At 42.1% G+C, this 22229-nt stretch overlaps 1 protein-coding gene across 2 annotated transcripts in view; it reads left to right on the forward strand.

Moving 5' to 3' along the window:
- The window catches only part of plcl5 (phospholipase C like 5), an 88755-nt gene extending 72424 nt beyond the window's left edge, over positions 1 to 16331 (forward strand). For both annotated transcript variants that reach the window (XM_061222913.1, XM_061222914.1), the window contains 2 exons: positions 9495 to 9604; positions 13763 to 16331. In XM_061222913.1, coding sequence (XP_061078897.1) covers positions 9495 to 9604; positions 13763 to 13954 — 302 coding nt within the window. In that variant the 3' untranslated portion in view covers positions 13955 to 16331. The remainder of the gene's footprint in view (positions 1 to 9494; positions 9605 to 13762) is intronic.
- Positions 16332 to 22229: the final 5898 nt, after the last annotated feature.

The following is a 22229-nucleotide window of genomic DNA, read 5'->3' on the forward strand; positions in this document are numbered from 1 at the left end:
AACTGAACAGCAGCTCGCTGCTGACATTCCGGGTCCTTCAAAACCCCTTTCACACACTTTCAGTCTTGTCTTCCTTCCAAGCAAAGACAAAATATCCCTGTGCTTTCATGAGAGCCTTCACTTGGCAAAGGATTAAGACACTTCAGATAATACCAACCCTTTCTTTCCTTGCGTGGGATTACGGAATGCTCATTGTCGTGTCGGGGATTAGGCAGTTTAGATTCAGACTGTGAAGCGGAACCAAACGAAGGGAGTACAGGACCATAGACAAATACAGGAAGCTGTTTTTCCCATGTAACTGCTCTCTTGACACTGTAGTGCTAACACAGGAGCAGTGCAGCAAGTCCCTGAGCATATTTAACCACAGGGTATCCAGTGCTATGAGAAAAGTAGAGCCATTTATTAAGGCCAAAGCAAGGCTGCTTTCAACGACGGGGGCAGAAAGCAAGAAATGTTTTAATTAACCAATATGAGGGATCGGTTGGTACCAGATATGGGACCATGTCCCTCTTATTAAAGTCACAAGTAAAACTCAAATCATTGGTGCGTAAGATTAATATCAAATCATGATTGTATTCTATTTTGAAATACCAGTAAAAATGTTAATTACCGTTGCTATAGTAACCCAACATTAACATACGCAACAAATGATAAGTGATTGCAACTGTTGGATGGATTCATTCATTGTAAGTAGCCTATAGTTAGCTAGCAACCAGTTACATGATGAACAGTTTAGTAGAACTGTTTAGTAGAACTGTTGTATAAAAGGTGTTTTCAGGTCTCAGCAAGTAAAATGTAATACTTTTTTTAATACTTTTTAATACTATGCCACATGGAATGCAATTAAGACCAATTTCTTGACAAAAAGTGGAAAAACAATATTATTAACAGAATTTACTGAAGTTAGATTTCTGAAGTTTAATTGTAAAATGTTCATGTCAATGAGTCAGACTCGAGTCCAAGTCGCAGGATTCGAGTCCACATCTCTGGTTGGTACTGGATGTGAATGCGGATAGAATGCTTGTATGCCTATGTCTGCATTTCTTGGGCAACAGTGCAGTTCTGTTTGGGGTGACCATCAATAACTGAAGCTTTAATGAAATAGGCATGAAGTGGGGCCTCTGGCTGCTGTCTAGCTGCCTCATTGAGTGTGCCCTGTGTAGCCTTCCTGCTGTGTGGATGTACGGGGCTATACTGGGGCTTAGACCACCAACCTTGTGCTGTCATCCCAAAATGTCTTGCATTTCGAAAAAACAGATTAAAAAATAATAATAAAAAAACATTTCTAATATTTTCAGTTTGTTTGCCACTCTTGTTCTGTTCTAAAGATTTTTTGCCAGCATTTTCGTACATTGTCAGTACAGATAGGACACGGTTGTGTGAAGTTGCACCGGGTACATGATGTGAATTCACAATGTACCCTTGTTATTTCTGACAGAACCTGGTTTCCTTCAATTCTTGACAGTCCTTACCTGGGTAATTAACAGGAATTGATTGACGGCTGCAGTCTGTGCTTTTAAAGCGCTGAGGTGGGCGTGAAAGAACGGCGAGTAGCAGTGCGAAGTGACAGCTGTGAAGAAAATGGCATTTGTTTTGTTTGGACTAAACCTCGAAGCCATCTTATTTTAGTTGGAAGCACCGTCATAAACAGTGTAATTTGTGTTGGACATGTACTAGATTTTCCACAGCAGATAAGATCCCAAATATTTTCATTATCTTCTAGAAAGAATATAAATGCTGTGCGATTCAAATTAAAGGGCTTGATTTATCGTGGGACTGTGCTATGCAATGCAAGCCACTTCTGATATTCCAGACATGGTTCAGCCGGGTATCACCACTGCAGCAATCTTCAATAATTGATCCATATAAAACTATAACGAGCAGATAATAGACAGGAATTGCCAATCAGGGAGAAGCATACAAGAGATAAAGTGGCATTTGATGCTTCACGCTGAAGCTTATTGAGGCTTATTAGAGTGTCAACAGTGGCCATCTTCTTCTATAAAGAGAGTGAAATGGTGGCTTGTTCTTCCTATGCAGCGTGAACATTCGGTTTGGTTGGATATTTAGGAATTTATTGAGATCGTCCAACACCTCTAATCGGTACCGGCGGTGAACGGTACAACTTAGCGGTACCAATCTTTAAAAAACAGTGTATAAATAGTTTGTTATTGCTGCCAATGAGCAGACATCAACAACTGCATCATGTTCAGCCGAATTCAAATGTTACGACTTGACTAGTTTATTAGAGCCTGCAAATCAAGGAATGTGGAAAGGGCATATGATGCCTTCAGGACGTTCCTCGTCACAGTCCTATGACACTCCTCTTTTTATTCTTGCTCATGCCCCCTCCCTCACCCACGGTGAGTCGTGACAGTGGAAAACATTGGGGGAAAAAAAGATGTTGGAACATTACACGCCCTGACTGACTGAATCACAGTGATGTATGTTGTTTTGTCGTTAATTTTCTTTTTTGTAAAACGCAATGGGAGCTGTGGCACGGTTCTCTGGGAACGGTGAAGGGGGCGACATGCGACTGCTGTTTGGTTGGTGTAGGCTGGAGCAGGGTGGGGGAATGGAGCAGGGAGAGCTGGATGCAGCAAGGGACTTGTCTTCTCCCTGGTGTTAAATCCAGCTATGGCCAGCCTGAAATTACCAGCTACCAGCTGTTTCAAAACATAGCTTGAGCTGGTCAAACCATTTTGAGTATGGAGCTGGTCTGAACTGCTCAACCAGCTGCAGTGCCAGCTGTGTCAAAACCTGGCTCAAGCTGTTTTGTTTTTTTTCAGCAGGGCTGTCACAAGCTGACTGTTAGGCAAGGGGTGAGTGAGTGCAGCTGAGCTAGCCACGCAACCCTATCACCCCCCCCCCCCCCGAAATCCTCCTTTAATTAGAGCAGCTCATTTCTTCCCATTCCCAGCATCCTCTGGCCTACAGACCCTTCCTCAGACAGCTGCACCGTTGTCATTGTGAATTACGACGGCCGCTCTCTGCCGGAGGTGCCTTTCATTTCAAAGGGGAGCCGTGGATGAAATCCCCGTCCGGCCCAGCATGGTCGTGCAGGTGACGGAATTACACACCGGGGCATCTGTCGTCAGAGCGACGGCGCGAGACGCTTCACACCTTTTTGAAGCAAGTTGTTGGCATGCAGACGGCGCACTCGTCATCAGAAATAAATTGGCACGGAAAGAGAAAATGTGACATTAGTCACAAGTATTCTGTCGCACCTCTGGCAACTGTGTTTGGTCCGTATCTCATACAATTTGACATTTAATTCAACCTTCAAAGCAGCACGCGATTGACAGTAGAGGGAAGATTGTTATTTTTTCCCCCCCGTTTGCACATCTGTACAGAGCCACAGGAGACGGTGAGCTATATTATGAATGCCTGAGATGATTCAGAGAGTAAGATTCGCAGAAATAAAAGGCGCAATAGACCAAAGACTTCAAAGGAGGTTCTGTTGGTTGTTGCTGAGCTTTCAGTATCATGAGTCAAATGGAAATTGGCGTTTGTAGTGCAAATTATACAGTGCTGACAGTGGTGAGGAAACAGAATACAGACAGTGAGACTCTGGGCTCTATCACAAAAATGAGGGGAGATTGGGGTGGGCGTTTGTGATTTAGCTAGTGCCGTTCTCTGTCGTCTCTGCGCATTCGAAGCAGGACAGGCCAGTACATTACATTACATTACAGTGATTTAGCAGACACTGTTATAAAGAGCAACATACAATAAAGACCCTAGAGGAAAGTACAGTTCCAAGTCCTAGAGTAATCACATAGATACAACTTGAACCCTTGAAGAGTACATTAACTTTCCAACTAGCATACCACAGTTGGCAGCTAGAATACCCCGAACACTAAAATAATTATAAGTGCTATTATACGCTATGGTATACACATAGCTAATCATAGCAGTGTGGTAGGGAGGGAAAGCGGTTAGAATCACGCCAAGCTCCACTTCCACTAAAAACAGAGGCTTCAGGCCTCAGAGCAATGCGCCATGTGAAAAGTGATACCGTGTGCAGTGGAAAACCCCATACAGCACTGCAGTGCTACACCCTCCTAAAAGCCCACTATACAGGTCTCTGCAGTCAGTTTGCCATCAGGTACCATAAGGTACCATCAGGTTCAGTGTCACAAAGCACAAATATCACATCCTTTCTAACTGATGGTGCTCAGCCTGGTGAGTTTTACTCCGTGTTATTGAAAAGTGTGGCAGCTGGGCTTCTGTCTCCGAAGCACTGGCACTGTCAGCTTTCCAAGACGCTATAAGCTGAAAAGATGGAAAAGGTCCCAGCTCCCATCCATAACATAAGGGCCTTCTATCTCCAGATGCTATGTACTCCAATCATGTTGGCAACCTGTTTGTGGGCACCCAAGCTGTGTTTTTCTGCTAAATACTGAATATTTAGTTAAAGCTAGTATTTTAATGATTTAATACTCACATTTCCTTTTACCTTAGCTGACTGTAAGCGGTCCTAGAGTTTGTGACAGTGGTCATGTGATTGAATGTGCACACCACTTTAAATTTTGAATGAAAAAGCCAACGAAAACTAATATTCAGTGCCTTTGGAACAGGAGGAGAGGAGGGTCAAAGTTCAGCCACGCTCCCCAAAAGCATTGGTAAGACTCCACAAAATGTCTCCCATCAGAGGGGCAACTGAAATGAGAATCTGTGGGCAGGAACGTGAGGTTTGTAGTGACGTCTGTGTCGTTGTCATTCCTCTCTTACTCAGAAGACAGGATGAACGGCTGATTTTGTCTACGAGCTAAAGGTTGCATTCCTGGAAGGCATCAAAAACGTCCCGCTGTCGACTGTGGGTGTATGTTTTGGTAGTTTTCAGACATAAGATTTGTTTAAGCGCACCACTATAAAACAAGCCTCACGTTCGTGTGGGTGAAGCGGTTACGTAAGCAGTGGTTTCATGGGTGGTATGGGCACGCTCTCAGCCCTCTTTTGTCTCCATCTTGCTCTGTGGTGCCTCTCAGCTTGAGAGTGAATTCCGTTACCAAGGAAATGTAAATGATCAAAGAGTTTCTGCAGTGTGCAGGACAAGTCAATTCTCTCTTAACCCCTTATGGGCGGATGTGACCTGCAGGTTACATTTCCCTTAACAGACAGATACGACCAGCGCGTTACATCTCCCTTAACAGACAGATACGACCAGCGTGTTACATCTCCCTTAACAGACAGATACGACCAGCGCGTTACATCTCCCTTAACAGACAGATACGACCAGCGCGTTACACCTCCCTTAACAGACGGGTGCGACGACAGTGTTGTATTTGACCATATCAAGACACATGACCGTTGAAATGCATTGAGATTCCTGGGCCGTTCTATGGGTTTTCTATAACGGGTTAAACCTTCATGATTGTATAAAATAATAAGTTGCTTCGAGGGAGCCATATGACCTGGATTGGCCGGAAACATATTTCTCCTAGACTCAAATTCCTAACCTTGTTTAATATAAGGAGTACATAACATAATGGCTTTCAGTGCAGTAAGAAGAGCAGGCATTGAAATGCTGTTTGTTAGGGATCTAGGTCCCTAGATTCTCTGTGCTTGTGTTGCATTGAAGAGATCCTTCATTTTGGTCCATGGTCAATGAGACAACAATATGTTTTCTTATTGAAAATCTGGGAAATGGTGAATCACCATTCTATAAAATATGAATGTACAACACATTTATGCAGGGATCAAACTCTCCTGACTTTTTTTTATTTTCAGCAAAAATAAATCATACTCATCAGCACAATGTATATTCTTTTAAGGTCAAGAGCAAACTGCATGGTAGCAAGTACAACTACAGTAAATAAGAGCTAACTCCTTCATAATGACGACATTCATAAGCACTTATTTTGGTTATTGGCATAAGCGATATTGTATTTAGAGATTCCAACCCCTCTGGTAATTTCAGCACTCTGTGTCGGAGTGGGAGAAGAGCTGCTGCTTGGGTGTGTCAGTGAAGAGCCAGCAGCTCGTTGTTATTTTGGTGTAGTTTATTCCAATTTTCCGGTCAGAAAAGTCCACCAGTTGCCTTTTCACCACCGGGCACACTTCTGTCTTTCTACAGAAGTACTGTACGTTAAATGTTGAAATGAATACTTGCCAGTAAGAAGTGTTTACCTGAAATATTGTGTTTACCACACATAGCACTCCTTATTAGTCGATGGGGAGACATTTATCCAGCTGTTTTATAATGATCAATAATTTATGTTGATATCACTCTCATTAGTAAGGCTCTGTTGATCTTCTTTTGTGGTTAGATCATGTGGGTTACCACGATCTATTATCTCAAGGTTTAAGTGCTTTAGTAGCCCTTGTAAATGATCCTTAGTTTCTCAGCCAAGAATGGGCTCCAGCTTTCAATGAGCTGTACAGACCTCTAGTAAACTAGTTTGTAAAATGTATATAATTGAAAATACGCGATAATGACATTTGTAAATAATGTGTTGCTCATTCCATAGGTTAGTTCTCTAGGATACACTGTTAGGATGAATCAAAGCAATTCAAGTTACAGTAGCTACATTTTGAGACAATGAATGAAATGCAAGCACTGACACTTACTGAACTAATAAAATATTATAATTCTAGGCATTGGTCCAGTTTGCATGTTGCATCAAAGGCTGTAATATCATTGCATGCTTTCTTGGGCAGGGCTGCACAGCTCCGGTCCTGGAGGGCTAGTCTGTGTGCTACTTTAGTTCCAACCAATTACCTCAGTTTCAGTTTTCTGACCGCTCGATAAACTACGCTGGTTCACTCCTGTACTTGAGGATGCACTTGCGGTATGCAGCTGTTCATATACTTTTTTGAATATGAAAAATTCTATAGGTCCTGGAGCCCCTGTTAAGATAGATGTCATAATGAACACAACAGTATGTACCAAGATATTTAAATAACTAAACAATGCCCCCCCCTCCCAATGACTTTACAACATTCCCATTTTCATTTAAACATTCAACTTTTGAATGCTTAATTATCTGCTTATATAAATACACATATAATATAATTAAATATTGAGTGTTTATAGACAAGTATACAGTTAAAAGCTGAAAAACTGGTTTAAGCGGGTGGTTTTAATGTTGTGGCTGATCGGTGCACAAATGTCAGCCGAAGACGTGATTGAGCTAATTAAGTGATTAAGAGCAGAAGTGGATGGATCAGCCCTCATTGAGTACCTCTGCTCTCAGGCATTACATTGTCAGTTCAGCCACTATAATTGAGTCAATCTTGATATTGCTTTGCCTTAAAGGTGCCGTATGCAAGTTTTCACTGTAGTGACGACAGATGTCAAGTCAAGTCACATAGATTTGTATAGCACCTTTTCTGACAGTCACCACAAATTGCTTCACAGTCATTGTCATGTACTGATAGGTAAAAAATAAAATACCCATGTGTACATATAGTGTATAAAAACAAAGTTTATTATGATTAAAAATAATAAAAAATAATTTTAAAACACACATGCCTGAAGAGCAAAAGAAAAGTTTGGACTTGAAGCTATCACTGTGAATTGTATCAAAATTGAAATGAAAATCACAGTACAGCTCACATGACCAATGTATTGGGCAAACATGTACATGTACAAATAATAACTCCCATATTATTTGTTTTAAAAAAAAACATTCTGCTCCTGGTCAGACCTGGGTCAAATACAGATTTAGAATCAAATACTTTTCTGTGCTTGATTAGTGCAGTTGAGTAAACCAGGGGGACCAGGAGTTGGGGCTTGCACTTTTTGAGAGTATTTTGTAGGTTCCAAACACAAACAGTCTACAATTAATGACTCATAATGACAATGACTCATAAGTGAAAACATCTTTTTAGATTTTTTAAATATATTAAAAATCGAAAACTGAAATCTCTCATTTCCATAAGCATTCAGTTGAAACCCATTTGGCAGCAATTACAGCTTTGAGTCTTCTGGGGTAAGTCTCTACAAGCTTTGCACACCTGAATTTGTGTGGTTTATCCAATATTTCCTGGTAGATCTTCTCAAGCTCTGTGAGATTGGATGGGAATGCAACTGTGAACTGCCATTTTCAGGTCTCTCACCAGGTGTTCAATGGGGTTTAGGTCTGGGGTTTGGCTGGGCCACTCAAGGACAGTCCAGTTCAACATGTGCTGATGTATGTGAGAAAAGGCTGGAGAATTGGTTAACATTAAGAGGCTCAGCGGAGCAGTTTGTGCGTGGTGATGCAAGTGTACAGCCAAAAGGGAAATGTCAGTGTTTTCCTACCATGCTGATCACAGTCGAGTTGAGACCTGCCAACTTTGCATAGACCTCTTTCCCTTCCAGACTGATTTTTTATGTGCAACACTTAAGAGCTCTCTGTATGACACATTCATTTGCATGGCTCAGACTGTTAAAGCAGAATTAATTTAGCGATAAGCACCAGAAAATATTTTAGATCAGTACTTTTGCATAATTCTTTTTTTAATTCTTAGTAGTAGAGGCGCTGTATTGTACTTGAAACTAAATCTGACATATTACATTTTGGAGAATACTTAAACATTAATGGAGATCACAAGATGACTTTCTGAGTCATTGAAATGTCTGAATTCTGTGGACCTTGACAGCCCTATCTAATGCAGCACAAATTCTCTAATCCTTTCAGCTGTGCTGTACATTCGTTGGATAAATCATGAAGGTAGCATTTGCCTCCATATACTTGTGCAAGCTGCACCTTAATAAATATGCAAGAATATTGCCTACTGTGAGTGCTTTTGTGTTGTCCTTGGCCAGTTAACACTCTGGGCCTGGCAAAGCACTGGCCTAATTAAACTCAGGCTTTAGCTCTGTTTAAAAAGACAACTTAAAAAGCTGAGGTGGAGAAACGAGGTCATACCAGTAACTGGAATGATCTTGGATCTTTACACACCTGTATTTGTCTCCCGAATTAGCACATGCAAGCTATTTATATACCCCGTCCAAAAATTGTGCTCCCAAGAGAAGGGTGTGAAAAAGATTGAAGTACATGCTATTATTGGCCAGCAATGTTGCTCTGCTCCTACAGGATTGGGATGTGCCAGACGTGTACTATTCTGTTGTGCAGAACGAAACGGCAGAGATTTACCTCATGTTCTTGTTCTGATTGGCTAGGGGCCTGGGTGAGGTGGGTCCATGGAAAAGCTTTTTGCCAAGCTTGTTATGAAGATTTTTGTGATTTGAGATACATAATGTAATTGAAAACAGAGTAGTTCAGTTTACCAGTAGAACTAGGTTTTTGAAGGACATTGGTGTTTGAGCCAGTCTTAGTGGCATTTCAAGAGACTTAATTACTTTAATCTAAACTACAATATTTTCTGATATTAATATACCAGGTATCCTGCTAACTGGAAAACAGTTGCATTTTTGTTTAACGGTTACATTTAGAAATCTGGCAACCGGATCAAACCGGCAAACCATCCAACTGCCAGACGACCTCCTGAGCCAATGTCACCCCAAGTGTGTCTGCATAGCCCACACTGTGTGTTCTCTCATTCAGGGTTGGACTTCCATGTGGATCTCCACAGGATCGGAGCGAAGGAGGGGCTCAAAGGCCGGAAATTGCAGAAGGCCACAGAGAGCTACGCTTGGAATATCACCGTTCTGAAGGTAAAGATCTGTCCGCTTTGTTTAATTGAGGCATAAGAGCTTTGTTTTGTGTCTTAGGAATCGCATAAGCTTCGATGATCATTACAAAATTCAGTTATCAACATACTGCCAGCTGTTAGCTGCAAAATGATTCTCATTAAGCGTCTTATTGGCCTCTGTGGAACCAGCCTGGCATTTTAGTTTCTAACTAGAACCCAGATATTCCTCAGCAACACTGTACTCATTTGAACTCTCCAGTGCTGAAAAAAGACCAGGTACATTCATACAATTAACCCTTCATGGCCTGTTTTGCTATGGTCTTGCTTTCTCTGCTTTTGACTGTCTGTTATTATCACATTATTTTATCAGCTTCATTTGAAAGCTTCACAAATCATTACCTGCTGCGATTTCCTCACTGATAACAGGGATGAAACACATCCGTCATATAATAGCCTGCCACCAAAAAGAGTGAAAACAAATGACTCCTTTAGCATGAAATGAACTTGCTTTCAAAGTAATCAATAGGAACTGTTTCACTTGTGTATGGGGCGAGGGTGGGTGAGGGATGGGGGGGTGTGAATGCTATCTGTTTGATTTGTTTTTCTGCTTTTCCGGGCCCTGTCAATTATACAGATTGTGTGATGTGGCACAGTGGTTCGCACTGACAGCCACAATTGATTTTCTGTAATCGGATGAGAAATGAGTATTTCTGAGCCCGGGATGTCCGATCTGGCAGGACACGGGTTTTTGAAAGGGGGTTTTGACGGCGAACAGACGCAGCACGGCGCGGGGAGCGGAGGCGACCGCTCGTCTGTTCGACTGTGACCGCCGTGACCTGGATGACGGGTCGGACCTCCAGCCTGAATAAGAAGCCCCCGGGGGAATGAAAGAGGGACGGAAATAGCGGCAGCGCTCATTTTCTCTCGCCTCGTTTTTCGCGCGAAGCGATTTACATGATTCCGTCTCGACCTGCCTCCACTCGCTCCCGCCCGCGTTCTCCAGGGGAGGACGCGTCAGCTCAGCTGGAAGGGGGAGAGCGTGGGCTGGCACCCACAAGGGCTGCGGAGTAGGGCTGGGTAATGTAGCCATCGCAGTGTAAACGCAGTGACGACCATCTCCGGAATGCGGTGTTAGATTTCTTTCATTTTTATTAATTTAATCACACCTCCATTTTTCTGAGCCGCAGTCTGAACCATGCTGTTTCCATGTAGTAGATAAAAACATGACTGCAAGGACAAAGAGAGAAAAGCGTAAGCAACATGTTTTTAAAAACTAATAGGTAAGTTAACCAACATTGAATAGATACAAGTGATCTTTTTTCTTCCCCGGAACCATTTCACTGAAGTTTGGAGATGTTGGTGTTACCGTATCAAGTATGATTAAAGTCAAAAAGAAGGACTAGAAGGACAAAAATGAAACCTACCGCCACCTGCCCGAGATAGTTCTTATTGCACGAAAAAAATAAAAAAGATTTAATGCACTGTGATAGCTATATCACGTGGCCCTACTGCGGAGAGAAAGTTGTGGGGAGTGGAGAAAAGCTCTCTGTTGGAGAAGGGGCACGTGGGATGGAAAAAGAGAAGGACGCAAAAAGGGCGGAGGACCCGAGACTGCTACAGAAGCTGCTCCTCAGGATTGCGCAGATCCGGCCTGCCCTTAAGCCAGCGGCCCTCACTCCTGGTCCTGGAGGGCCGCAGGGCGTGCTGGCTTATGTTGTTACTCAGCACTTAATTGATCAATGAAAGCAGTTCATTTCACGGTTAACTCCCCTCCCCTGGTTTCTTGAGTCTGAGACAGTTGCTGCTGTTAAGGCAGAAACAAAAACCAGCACACCCCGGCTCTCCAGGACCAGGAGTGAGGACCACTGCCTTAAACTGACTGTGGACATGACCCCAGCTCTAGGCTTTGAGGCAGCATTTAGCTCCAGGTATAGAGAACGTCTCTCTAAAGGCCTCACACCTTCTCAAGATAGCACTTTGAAAGCACTGGTGCTAGGCTCAGTTTGGGCTTCAAAACAGGGGACACAGTAGTAACGCACAGCACTCAGTGCAGGAACTTCATGCTGTAAAAGCAGGTTAAGAAATCTTTAGTGGGGTACCTCAGTGTTCCTGCCATTCCTCTACCTCATCTCTGCTCCAACTTTTTAATCGGACATTTATGTACTTTTATTCACCTGTTTGTATTTAAAACCATTCTTTCAACAAACCCTGTGTCAACCAGCGGCAGATGGGTTCTCCTACTGAGTCAGGTTCTGCTCAAGGTTTCTTCCTGTTAGCCAGGGAGTTTTTCCTTGCCACTGTTGCCCTTGGCATACTCTTGGGGACTGGTTTCTCTGTAAAGCTGTTTTTTGACAAAGGCCCTTTGTCAAAAAACAAATACAAATAAAAATGTATTGATTGATGATTGAACAAAAAAAAGTATATCAGACAAAAGACAAAAGAAATACTGACCGTTGGGGGCATAACCCACTCCATGCCTCCATTGTGGGATTAGAAGTCGACGCTCCGAGTGATTGGAAACGGGGAACTTTCTCCGGACCCCGTCGACATGCTCCACAGACAGAGCGTGAAATCCCATCACGGGCATCCAGCTGACTCTCATTTAATCAGACACCGAGCCTGCAGGTGTACCTTACAGACAGGAAATGAAGAACCTCTGCTGAGTCACTGCGTGTGAAGCGGCAGTCTCATGCGCTGGCGTCCGAGTACGCCCGGGCCCACTGGCCGCGTCGAAGGATCCATGTTACCGCTTACTCCGGCTTTCCGGTCCCACGGCGTTAGAGCCTTTAAGCCACGGTAATAATCGAGTTGTGGAGAACGGAGCTCGAAAGGAATCTGGAGACCCTGAATGCGATCTGCCGTCTCTGTGTCCCGTCCTGGGGAGAGCAGCGTTCATTTTCGTCTGCAGTCGGGCTCCGCTGTGCTGGGTTAAGGGAACGCTCGGTGAGTCATGGCAGAAGCTATCCGGCGCATAACAAGCCTGTTGAGACTCGAGGGCTGAAATTTGCCGTATAATGAGGGAGCCAGCGTCTCTGATAAACCTAGCCGGGATAAGTCTGTGCTCATTGTTTTTTTGGGGTCATTTTTCAGCCTGTTTCTTGCACCGTGTGATTTTTGTGGGTCCTGAGCTGTAGTGGGCCAAAAAGAGAGGGTGTTCGTGGGATATCATGGGCAGAGGTGAAATGTGTAATTGTTCTGGATTAAAATTTTTGACACCTTTTCTACTCTTTACCGAGCTTGTCTGGTGTATTGGAACCTATGAAATACTCCTTAAAAGTTCAAGCCCCACCTTCCGGGCCTCTTGGTTAGCTCAATTGCACCAGGTAAGATTAATCAAGTGCAGAAAAGTATTTGAATCAAAAACACTTATGTATTTGACCCAGGTCTAATTGTAGAATTTACTGAAGCGACAATGGTTTTCTTCCTCAAACAAGCCTGTCCACTCCCCATTCCACTGGCTACGTCTGGACTGCTAATTGTATCCAGCCGCACAGCAGTGCTCAGGAAAGACAGAACTCCTGCTTACAGACCCTCTCAGAGCAGATAAACATTCCAGCACCATTAACCAGCAACCAATTCTTTCTTCTGGCTTCACTTTTTCTCTGCTGCAGTCCAGATCCCAAAAAGCTGAAAATATTTTTCTCAAGAAGGGTTTTCCGCTGTGTTTTTCCAACAATGTGCAAGGCTGCCACTTTGTGGCTGGAATTGTGTTTTGCATGTCACACAATACCAATTCAAAGCGCGTCATGCTGAAGTTGGTGAAAACACAGATTGTGCGCACAGAGGAAATGTCAGTTTCCTGTTTTTATGATTTTCATTTCTCTGTTTTATATGACAGATGTTTTGTGGTTATGCCTTGCACTTTTTTGTGTGTGTTTTTGATTTTTTTGTATTTTGTCATTTGTATAAAGTTCATGAAAGATCTAGGAATTAAAATTGAAAAAGCTTTCATCACGGCCTCTTTCACGCATGACCAGGCAAGATGTCCACGTTAGACGCCGACGACAGATAATGTCTGTGTGTGTCACGCATGACCAGGCAAGATGTCCGAGTTACACACTGACTACAGATGATGTCTGTGTGAGTGTGTGTGGGTGTGTGTGTGTCACGCATGAGCAGGGGAGATATCCTTGTTGGACGATGTCTACAGACGATGTTTATGTGTGTGTGTGTCACGCAGGGCCAGGGGGACCTCCTCAAGCACGCCAAGAACGAGGCGCTGGACACCCTGCGTCAGATCCACTACGCCGCCCAGTCCTCCGGCCTCAGCAAGAACGGGGCCGCGTCCTCCTCCCCTGAGCTCATCCGCGGCCGGGCCGGGCTGGACCCCATCACCGAGACCGAGACGGGCAGCGACACCGGATCCTGCTGAACCCCAAACCCCCACCGGAACCAGCGGACCTCCAGCCAGAGAGCGGGGGAAGGGCTGGGGAGGGAGGGAGGAGCGGCGTTGTTTGGAGACGGTGCTGGACTTGGAAGAGAAAGAGAATGTGGTAGGCATAGGAGGTAAGGGCAGAGGAGAAGTGAAAGATAAAGGGAAAAAGAGCGAAGGCCGAAATTGCAGTCGCTGAAACCGGCTAATAGTACTTTGAATTACTCTTTTTTTATTTTTAGAGTGAAGGAGAGAGAGATTGAAACACACTGTAAGGCGTTTCATTGCTCACCAGTGACCCCCTCTGGTGAATCAGGGAAATTGCATTCTGCTGACTCAAGTAGCAGATGAAGTGTCTTCCTCTGACACAAACAAGATCAGCTTAAAAGCAGCGGTGGTTTCACGTGACACACGTTGGAGTCGAGCACATGCCCTGTCTCTGCTCACCCAAATGGTGGAGGCTACAACAATGAACATAGCTGGTGAACATTACTGGTTATTCCACATTGGGAGAAAAGATTTGAATGGCGTAAAAACGAGGCAGGAGGAAATTGAATTGTATGTGTAACGGGAGTCTCCACTGGATGTGAGAGAATAATATCTCCAGCTTCCTCTGTTTGGCCCTTACCCATATCTCTCTCTGGGTCCACACTTACTGCTCGTGCTCTGGACCAAAAACAGCACACTCGCACACACTGGTCTGGGAGGACCTGACAAACAAACGCAGTGGATTTGGCATTACAGACTGCAGAGTTCCCTGAAAGGGTTACCCTGGGACTATGGACATTTCCCTATCTCTTTCTCTTTCTGTTTTAAAAGTCCCTGTCTGTCTCCTGTGTCGGCCTTGTGCTGTCCTCAAAACCCCATTGTGTGAGATAACCTGGAGGCTAGACTGGATGCTGACAGGATGCACGTTTGCCTCCCAAGTGGGGAGAAAGTATGCTTTGCGCGCAGCTGACCTATGAACCCGGAAGGAGAAACAACAGGCTCCGAGTGCTTCATAAGGCCCCTGTACCCCCCTTCCTATCACCCGCTTCTCAGTCAACAAAGCATCTGGGGCTTGCCCCCCTCTTCATTATTTTTTTTGCCATGTAAGGTATTCCTCTGTGGGAGCTCAGCGCTCCTTCTGCACAGGCTCTGACAGGCAAAGACTGGAGTGTGTGGCAACGTCTGCCGCCAGCTGGGTTTTAACTGGAAAACCTGGTTCACTTGGACAGGTGCCATCTTGTTCAATGTCAATGAAAGAGCCCGAAGTCCAGACTGTGGGAGAATTCTGCTGTCAGAAGACAACTGACTAGAAGGAACAGGAGCAAAGGCCACTGAATATCAGAACTGTGAACAACCATTTCCGACAACAGACTTTCCCCAGAGACCATCCCTGATTAGTATTCTTACTGTTACTATTAGTGCTGATATTCATATTGTTTTGTATTTGATCTGACACCTGGTGACGGCTCTGTCGAGACAATGGTTTGGAAGGAGTACGAGATTGGAACCGTGTTAGCCAACTGAAGCTCAAAGTCATGAATAAATCACCTGATGTCAACTTTTCTGCGCAGTGACTGTGAATATCGTACTGTACAACATTCTCCAGACCGTGGCCGATTAAAACTGGCTTACTTGTCTTGTGGCCTCATTTCCATTTAATGTATTTTTCATATTGCCTTTTTTCTCCCAGACAAGTGATGTGAAGATTTCAGAAAGCAGATTTCCTTATATAGGAAATAGCTATATTTTTAAACTGGAAATCATTTCATTTCACATAATACTGGCAATGGATATAAAATAATGAAGCAGATATTTACTTTTATTTCACAAAATCTCTCTGTTGTATTGCTTGTTCTATCAAGTGAAATGTGCCCTTATGTGACTGATGAATTTAGAGGTTTCAGTTGGCTGATTTTAGTGGCCTCTAAACCAAGAGAGGCATACTTTTCCAATTTTCCACAAGCTGATTATGTTGCTCTTATGGTGATACTGTAATACTGCCAGCACTGTCAGAATCACAAGTAGGTTTACTACAGTAGAAGCAATACAAACTTCTGTGTCCTGCTGCAGCCTGTTGATTTAGCTTTACATCAGCCAACATTTTGTGACTCAGTAACATAAATCAGCTTAGTCTAAAGACTGAGTTAAGAAGTATATAATGACCTGTTTACTGCTTATAGTTTAATGGGGAGAAATAGTTTAAAGTGTCAAACAAAAAAATATAATATTTGATCAATGGCATTTTTTTAGCCATACCGATTCAATTCAATGTGTTCGCATTCTTAAATTGTCCTTCGACAATGGTCTCCAGAATTATTGGCAGCCTTGATAAATATGCACAAAAAATATGTATTATTGTAATAATAATAATAAATATTATTTATATACATACTATATATTATTCATTATTTTCTGGCATGTGTAAAGTAATGTGCTTTATTAATGATTCAATGGATTCAATCAAAGTCTTAAAAATAAGTTCTAAAAAATACTAAAAACAATTCAAATAAAATAAAAACATTTTTTAATCCCAAATTCACCATAATTGGCACCCCTGGTTTAATACTTGCACACACCCCTGGTAAAGGTGACAGCCATAAGTATTTTTCTATGATGTGTGATATGGTTAGATTTTTGAGAATGGGATTTTTGACCATTCCTCCATGCAGAACTTTTCAGAATCATTAACATCCATGGGGATATGAATTAATATTACAGAACACAAACACATTGAATTATTATTGCTGCAGAAATGCCATTGTGGAAAGCTGTGAAATATGCCATTTTTTATATGAAATTGAGGATTGCCGGAAATATACTATTTGCTGAACATATTGTGAATTAATTCAGAGACACCCATAATGACGCACAGTACATTGGGCCAGCTTTACTTCCTGGAACACACACTGTTTCAATATACCATAATATAACCACAGTTAATGATTAGCAATGGCAGCTTACACACTGAGAACATCAATAAGTAAAGTAACTGAATTGATGTAATGATGCCAGTAAATAATTTAAGAAAGGGCCATTTACTAAACGATACTAAATATACCAGGCCTACTGTGCCAAGCAGTAACAGCCAATGGCTCGTGCTGCCTCAAAAATGACCCGCCTCCACTAAACCCCTAACATAAAGCAGCTTAATTAAATTTTAAACCCTGAATCTTTTTTGCATGAAGAAACAACCTGTCACTCATCATCAAATTTTTCAAGTTGAAAAGAGGTAATTTAGGGGGTTTTCTCAGCTCTTAAACATAGTGGCAGGTCATTTTTTACCCTTAAGACATATTACCCCGAGAAAGCAACTGTCTCTTCATATAAAATAGCAAGTAATAGCGAGCACTGAAATAGTGCATGTAAAAACAGTCCACATACGTAAGTGTGCAGATGAAATGGACTATTTGTCATAAATGCGTTGTTACTGTATTTAAAAAACATTGGGGAAAGAAGCCTAATTAATATTTGTGTCCCGCAGCAGCCAGGTTTGTCTCCATAGGAGACTCCACAGGCATTCTGAAACACTGTCGTGCCAGCACGTTAGCTTTCTGGTAAGGTCTCTGAGAGTGTCTATCTGACTGTTTACCTGTCCAGTGGTTTATTCATAACGCCTCCCAGTAATAGATGTGATGAACAACAAAAGACCCATGATAACAAGCAATTCCTTTGTGTCTCACAGTATTGGTATTTTGTTCCGTCTGGAAGGGATACATCCTTTAGCTTCTGTTGTGCACATACCTTAAATGGGACCATGGTTTCCTTTGGCAATTAGTGCTGTTAGCACCAGTCCTCACCCTAGAGGTATGTCCTAACAAGGCCTAATTCAAGCCAAAACAATGATGGGGAAGGACTGTTTGTGGGAGTCCCGAAGACCAGAGCAGGATATTGTCAGTGAGATACCGAAATTAAGACGCCCTCTGCCCTCTTTGCTCATCAAATGAGCAATGCTAATTAAGACTGATCATTACTGTCTCCAGGTAATGTGCCTTGCTGTTCTTGACCCTTTTGTGTACCACAAGACACAGGGAAAATCACGAGGGGACTAAATTAGAGTAATGAATGTCACAGCACACCAATTATGTGTGTATATAAGGATTCAAAACCTGTGGTCTAAGAAGATCAGGTGGAGTTCACAGAGGAAGGAATATGAACTGCGTTTCTCCAGTAATCAAGATGGAACGTTCTACTGCTAAGGTAAGTTATTGTTTTGATGTTCTGGTTATTAAACATTATGGACTGTGCTGTTGCTGTGGAAAAAGATGTGAAACATTCTTAATCCCCAAAGATTGCCTTGTTTGTACTTGCTATTTTTTTGTGATTCAAAGGTATTGAACTTAGTTATTGACTCAAATCCGGTGCTGGTTGATGTTCCATAATTATTACTTACAATACCTCCACAGGAGAATGTTAGCTTTTATCTGTAATATGAATGAAAGAAAGCATTGGTATGACCTTTGTGATCTAGTCAAGAAGCCATTTTTATCACGGCATGGCATAATCTGAAGTGTTAAAGGATGTCACCCCGACTGCTTACGCTTAGTACTGCATCAGAACTATCTATTTTCATCCGATAAAGCTTTTATAAAGGCGGCTCTTCAAATGTTATTTCAAACCCTACCGTGTTTCAAATGGAAATTACATCAATCAAGGATGGATTTTATTCAGGACGGTTTCTTCCCCGCTTAAAAAAATAACTCACTTCAGGCAAAATGTCTGCTAAAGTCCATGGGGTGACCAAGTCCCCCAGACAGTCAGGGGTTCGGTCCCCATCACCCCACGACCATGGCACATCCTGAGCTGTGATCCCTTCAGACCTGGGTCAAATATATCAGTGTTTTGGATTCAAATTCTTTTCTACATGTTACCGAGCCTGTCTGGTGTATACTCTCAAAAGGTGCAGACCCCGCCTTCTGGTCCTCTTGGTTGGCTCAATTGCACCAGGGAAGATCAATCGAGTGTAGAAAAGTATTTGAATCCAAAACAATTACATATTTGAATCAGGTCTGGATTCCTTCACTGTTAACTATTTTGCTTTCTCCCTGTATGATTAATCTAAAAAAAAAAAAAAAAGGGAAAGGACGATGGGTTATGAACTCTCTTTTATTTAAGAATTAACTCTGTCCTTGACCCAGCTTGAGGATGTTTTGAAATATGCAGTCTTTTTTGGTAACAAAGCCAACATTCACGGATCAGGTTTCAATATGCCCCCTCAGTGTGCTGGTCTCATTCATCAAATAGTAAAAACCACTTAGTTTTCTATCTGTGTCAACAATCATTTTCCACATTATGAAGATGGAATTGACATGGAGATGGATCATTTGGAGATAGATTTATCTTACTATGTACTTGTTGTATTATAAAATTGCGATTCCCTCACGTTTCAGTTTATTTGTTCACTTCATAATTTTGTTGCATCTTTTCCAGAAACGTCCGGTATGTCTTTTCCTCGTACTGCTGTTATACCTGTCATGCGATGCGCAGGACATGCAGGTCTGCTGTAAGCAGAAGACGTGCCCTTGTCGCCTTTACGACCTGCTGCGCGGCACGGGCAACCACGCCGCCGGCATCCTCACTCTCGGTAAGCGCAAGAGCGACGAGCAGCGCTACCAGAGTCGGCTATATCAGCTTCTTCACTCATCCAAGAACCAGGCGGCCGGAATTCTCACCATGGGGAAAAGGCAGGAGCCAGACCGCAGTCTCTACACGCACTCGGAGACCACTCGGTCTTTACCGACCCGCGCTCCTCCTCCCCATTCTGATTTTAATCTCTGCAGCCCCTTTGAAATGAAGACTATGAACAGTGAATGCTGTGGACCACTTTTAAACCTCTGTCTTACTAAAGTTGTACACCCAACACTTAAGTATGACCTCGTACACAGCAATATTGTAACAAAACATAAGTTTCATATTTGACCAAAATGTCTCCATAAGAGGCACAATAAAAAAAGATCAACGACAAGCTTATGGGTAGCCTATATTTTATAAAATGCATTTTCATGTTTGAAATTGGATTTGTGGATTACAATTTACAACTGTTAAAACAATTATGTAGGTAGGCTCTGGCTCGAGAACAATTTTATGTTGTTAGATTTGTTTGTAACACTCAAAGAATATGGGAAGCAAATAAATTAAAGTCAAAACACTTTAATGTTTGTGGGCATTAATTACCTGCCATGACACAAGGTCTGTGAATTTGCTGTCTTTGTCTAATATCATTGGTCTTCAGTCTGCATAGGTGTTTTCTCTGTACCATAGGTTGCAGAATTGCCAGCAGATGGCACTCATATTCTTGAATCTTCTTTTATAATGCTTGTTTACAGTTCCACTGCCTGAGTTATTGCTTAAATAGGCTACACTGTTATGGAGCCAGATTAGAGACTAAATATTAAATATTTGTAAAAGAAAATTTAAAAAAATTGTCTTTGGGGAAAAAGTTGGGGAAAAAATAGTAGTTGAAAATAAAAAATAATAACTTAAAACTGAAAAAGAATAAATTGTTTAACAAAAAAAATAATAGATAGTTTGATAACGTATTTAAAATTATTTTGTATTCACTTTAGAATTTTCTTTTATCAAAAATCTGATTTTCATTTTCGTTTTTTGTCATGCGCTTACAGTGTTTGTTTACACTTGATCAAGTCAATCCACATTTTTTCGACCAAAGTTTTGTCTCGTGTGCAGGGCAGTGTTTAGAGCAGAGTGATACGCCTGCCTTTGAGAGAAATCATCATGATGAAATCAGAATGTTTGTAAATGAAGGTCGCTCAGATACTTCCGGTTGGCCACTCAGCCACGGAACAAAGTAATGTTACCTCAAAATATGTTGTATTTTCCACTGTAATGCCAAATGTAATCAGGCACACAGTGGATTGGGATTTTACCGATTTTTAAAAAGGACGATAACCCAGGATACAGTCCGTTTACAGGGCGGTCTCGGTTTTGACAAGTGCTTGGCACAGTCAATGTCAGCTGACACAGAGACACCCGTGTCTGAAACATGGGGGGGAAACTAAAAACAAAACTAGAACTTCTGATTGTATTACTCGTGTCCTTCATAAACGTTGTTGGCAGCTAATGTTAGCTAATAAATACCAGACACTCATTGGCGCCGTATAACTTAGAGAAACACTGGGGAGATAGCAAATGTGAAACGGTCAATCCAACCTTGCATGTTGTAAAACTAGTCAAAGTTTGGTGGTAATATTACAGTAATACGGTTTCCAATAACGCTAGTTAGCTAGTTTATACTGGTTATTCATTTTAATTATGTTGGCTACCTACCATTAGGCGGGTACTGACAGCTAATGTTAATATTACATTAGCGAGCTAGACCACATCATATAAATCATATAAATAAAACAATTTAGTTCAGTTTATGAAATTATTTTTATATTCCAACATTGATTGGTTTAATGACATGAAAAACACAATAAGCGGCAGAGCCAGAGCCGTTATCCACCCGGAAGTAAGTTATTCGCTGTTGTGACGTCACTGATTTAATGCTCGAAGGCAGGCGCGCCTTCCATGCAAGATAGACAAAACTTTGGTTGAAAGTTGACTTGATCGAAGGTGAAAAAACATTGTAAGCGCCTGATAAAAACATAAAATGAAAATCAGATTTTTGAGCAAAGAAAATTTGAAAGTGAATACAAAATAATTTCAAATACGGTCAAACACGACACGTTTTCTTTTTTATTTTTTTTTTCTTCCGCTTTTTCTCTCAATTTGCTAGCCAATTACACCCTATCTAATCCAATTAGTGCTAGCTGGGGATACACCGGCTTATGACCCCGTCCCTCGGCGGCCCAGTAGGATCTTGCGAACCTGAGAGCAACGCAGCTTCTCCAAGCCGTCTCATCTCAATTAGACCGTTACTCCAAGGTGCTCCAGGGCGCTGTATGCGGCGATCCTTACTGCCTAGTCCCTCCCCTGGAGCAGCGAGCCAATTATGCCAAACTCGGCTTTTTAGCAGGACCGGGAATCACACAACATGTTTTCAAACAATCAAATATTTTTTTGGTTTACCAAACTATTATTTTTCAGTTTCAACCTTTCAACTGCTATTTTTTTTTCTCTTTTACAAATATGAAGTCTCTAATCTGGCTCCATACACTGTTTGTAACATGCTGATTTTTGAGCAAATGTAATATCCCATAAGGTCACAGTAAAGTATTGTAATAAATCACAACCGTAACCCTTTAAGGGCTGGGCTGGTTTTTTGGCATTAATTCCGTTTTTAACCGTGCAATTTTCAATCAGTATGGTAACAGGATATACAGTCAGG

Source organism: Conger conger, chromosome 2 (assembly GCF_963514075.1).
Source record: "Conger conger chromosome 2, fConCon1.1, whole genome shotgun sequence".
In the NCBI taxonomy this organism is placed as follows: Eukaryota; Metazoa; Chordata; class Actinopteri; order Anguilliformes; family Congridae; genus Conger; species Conger conger.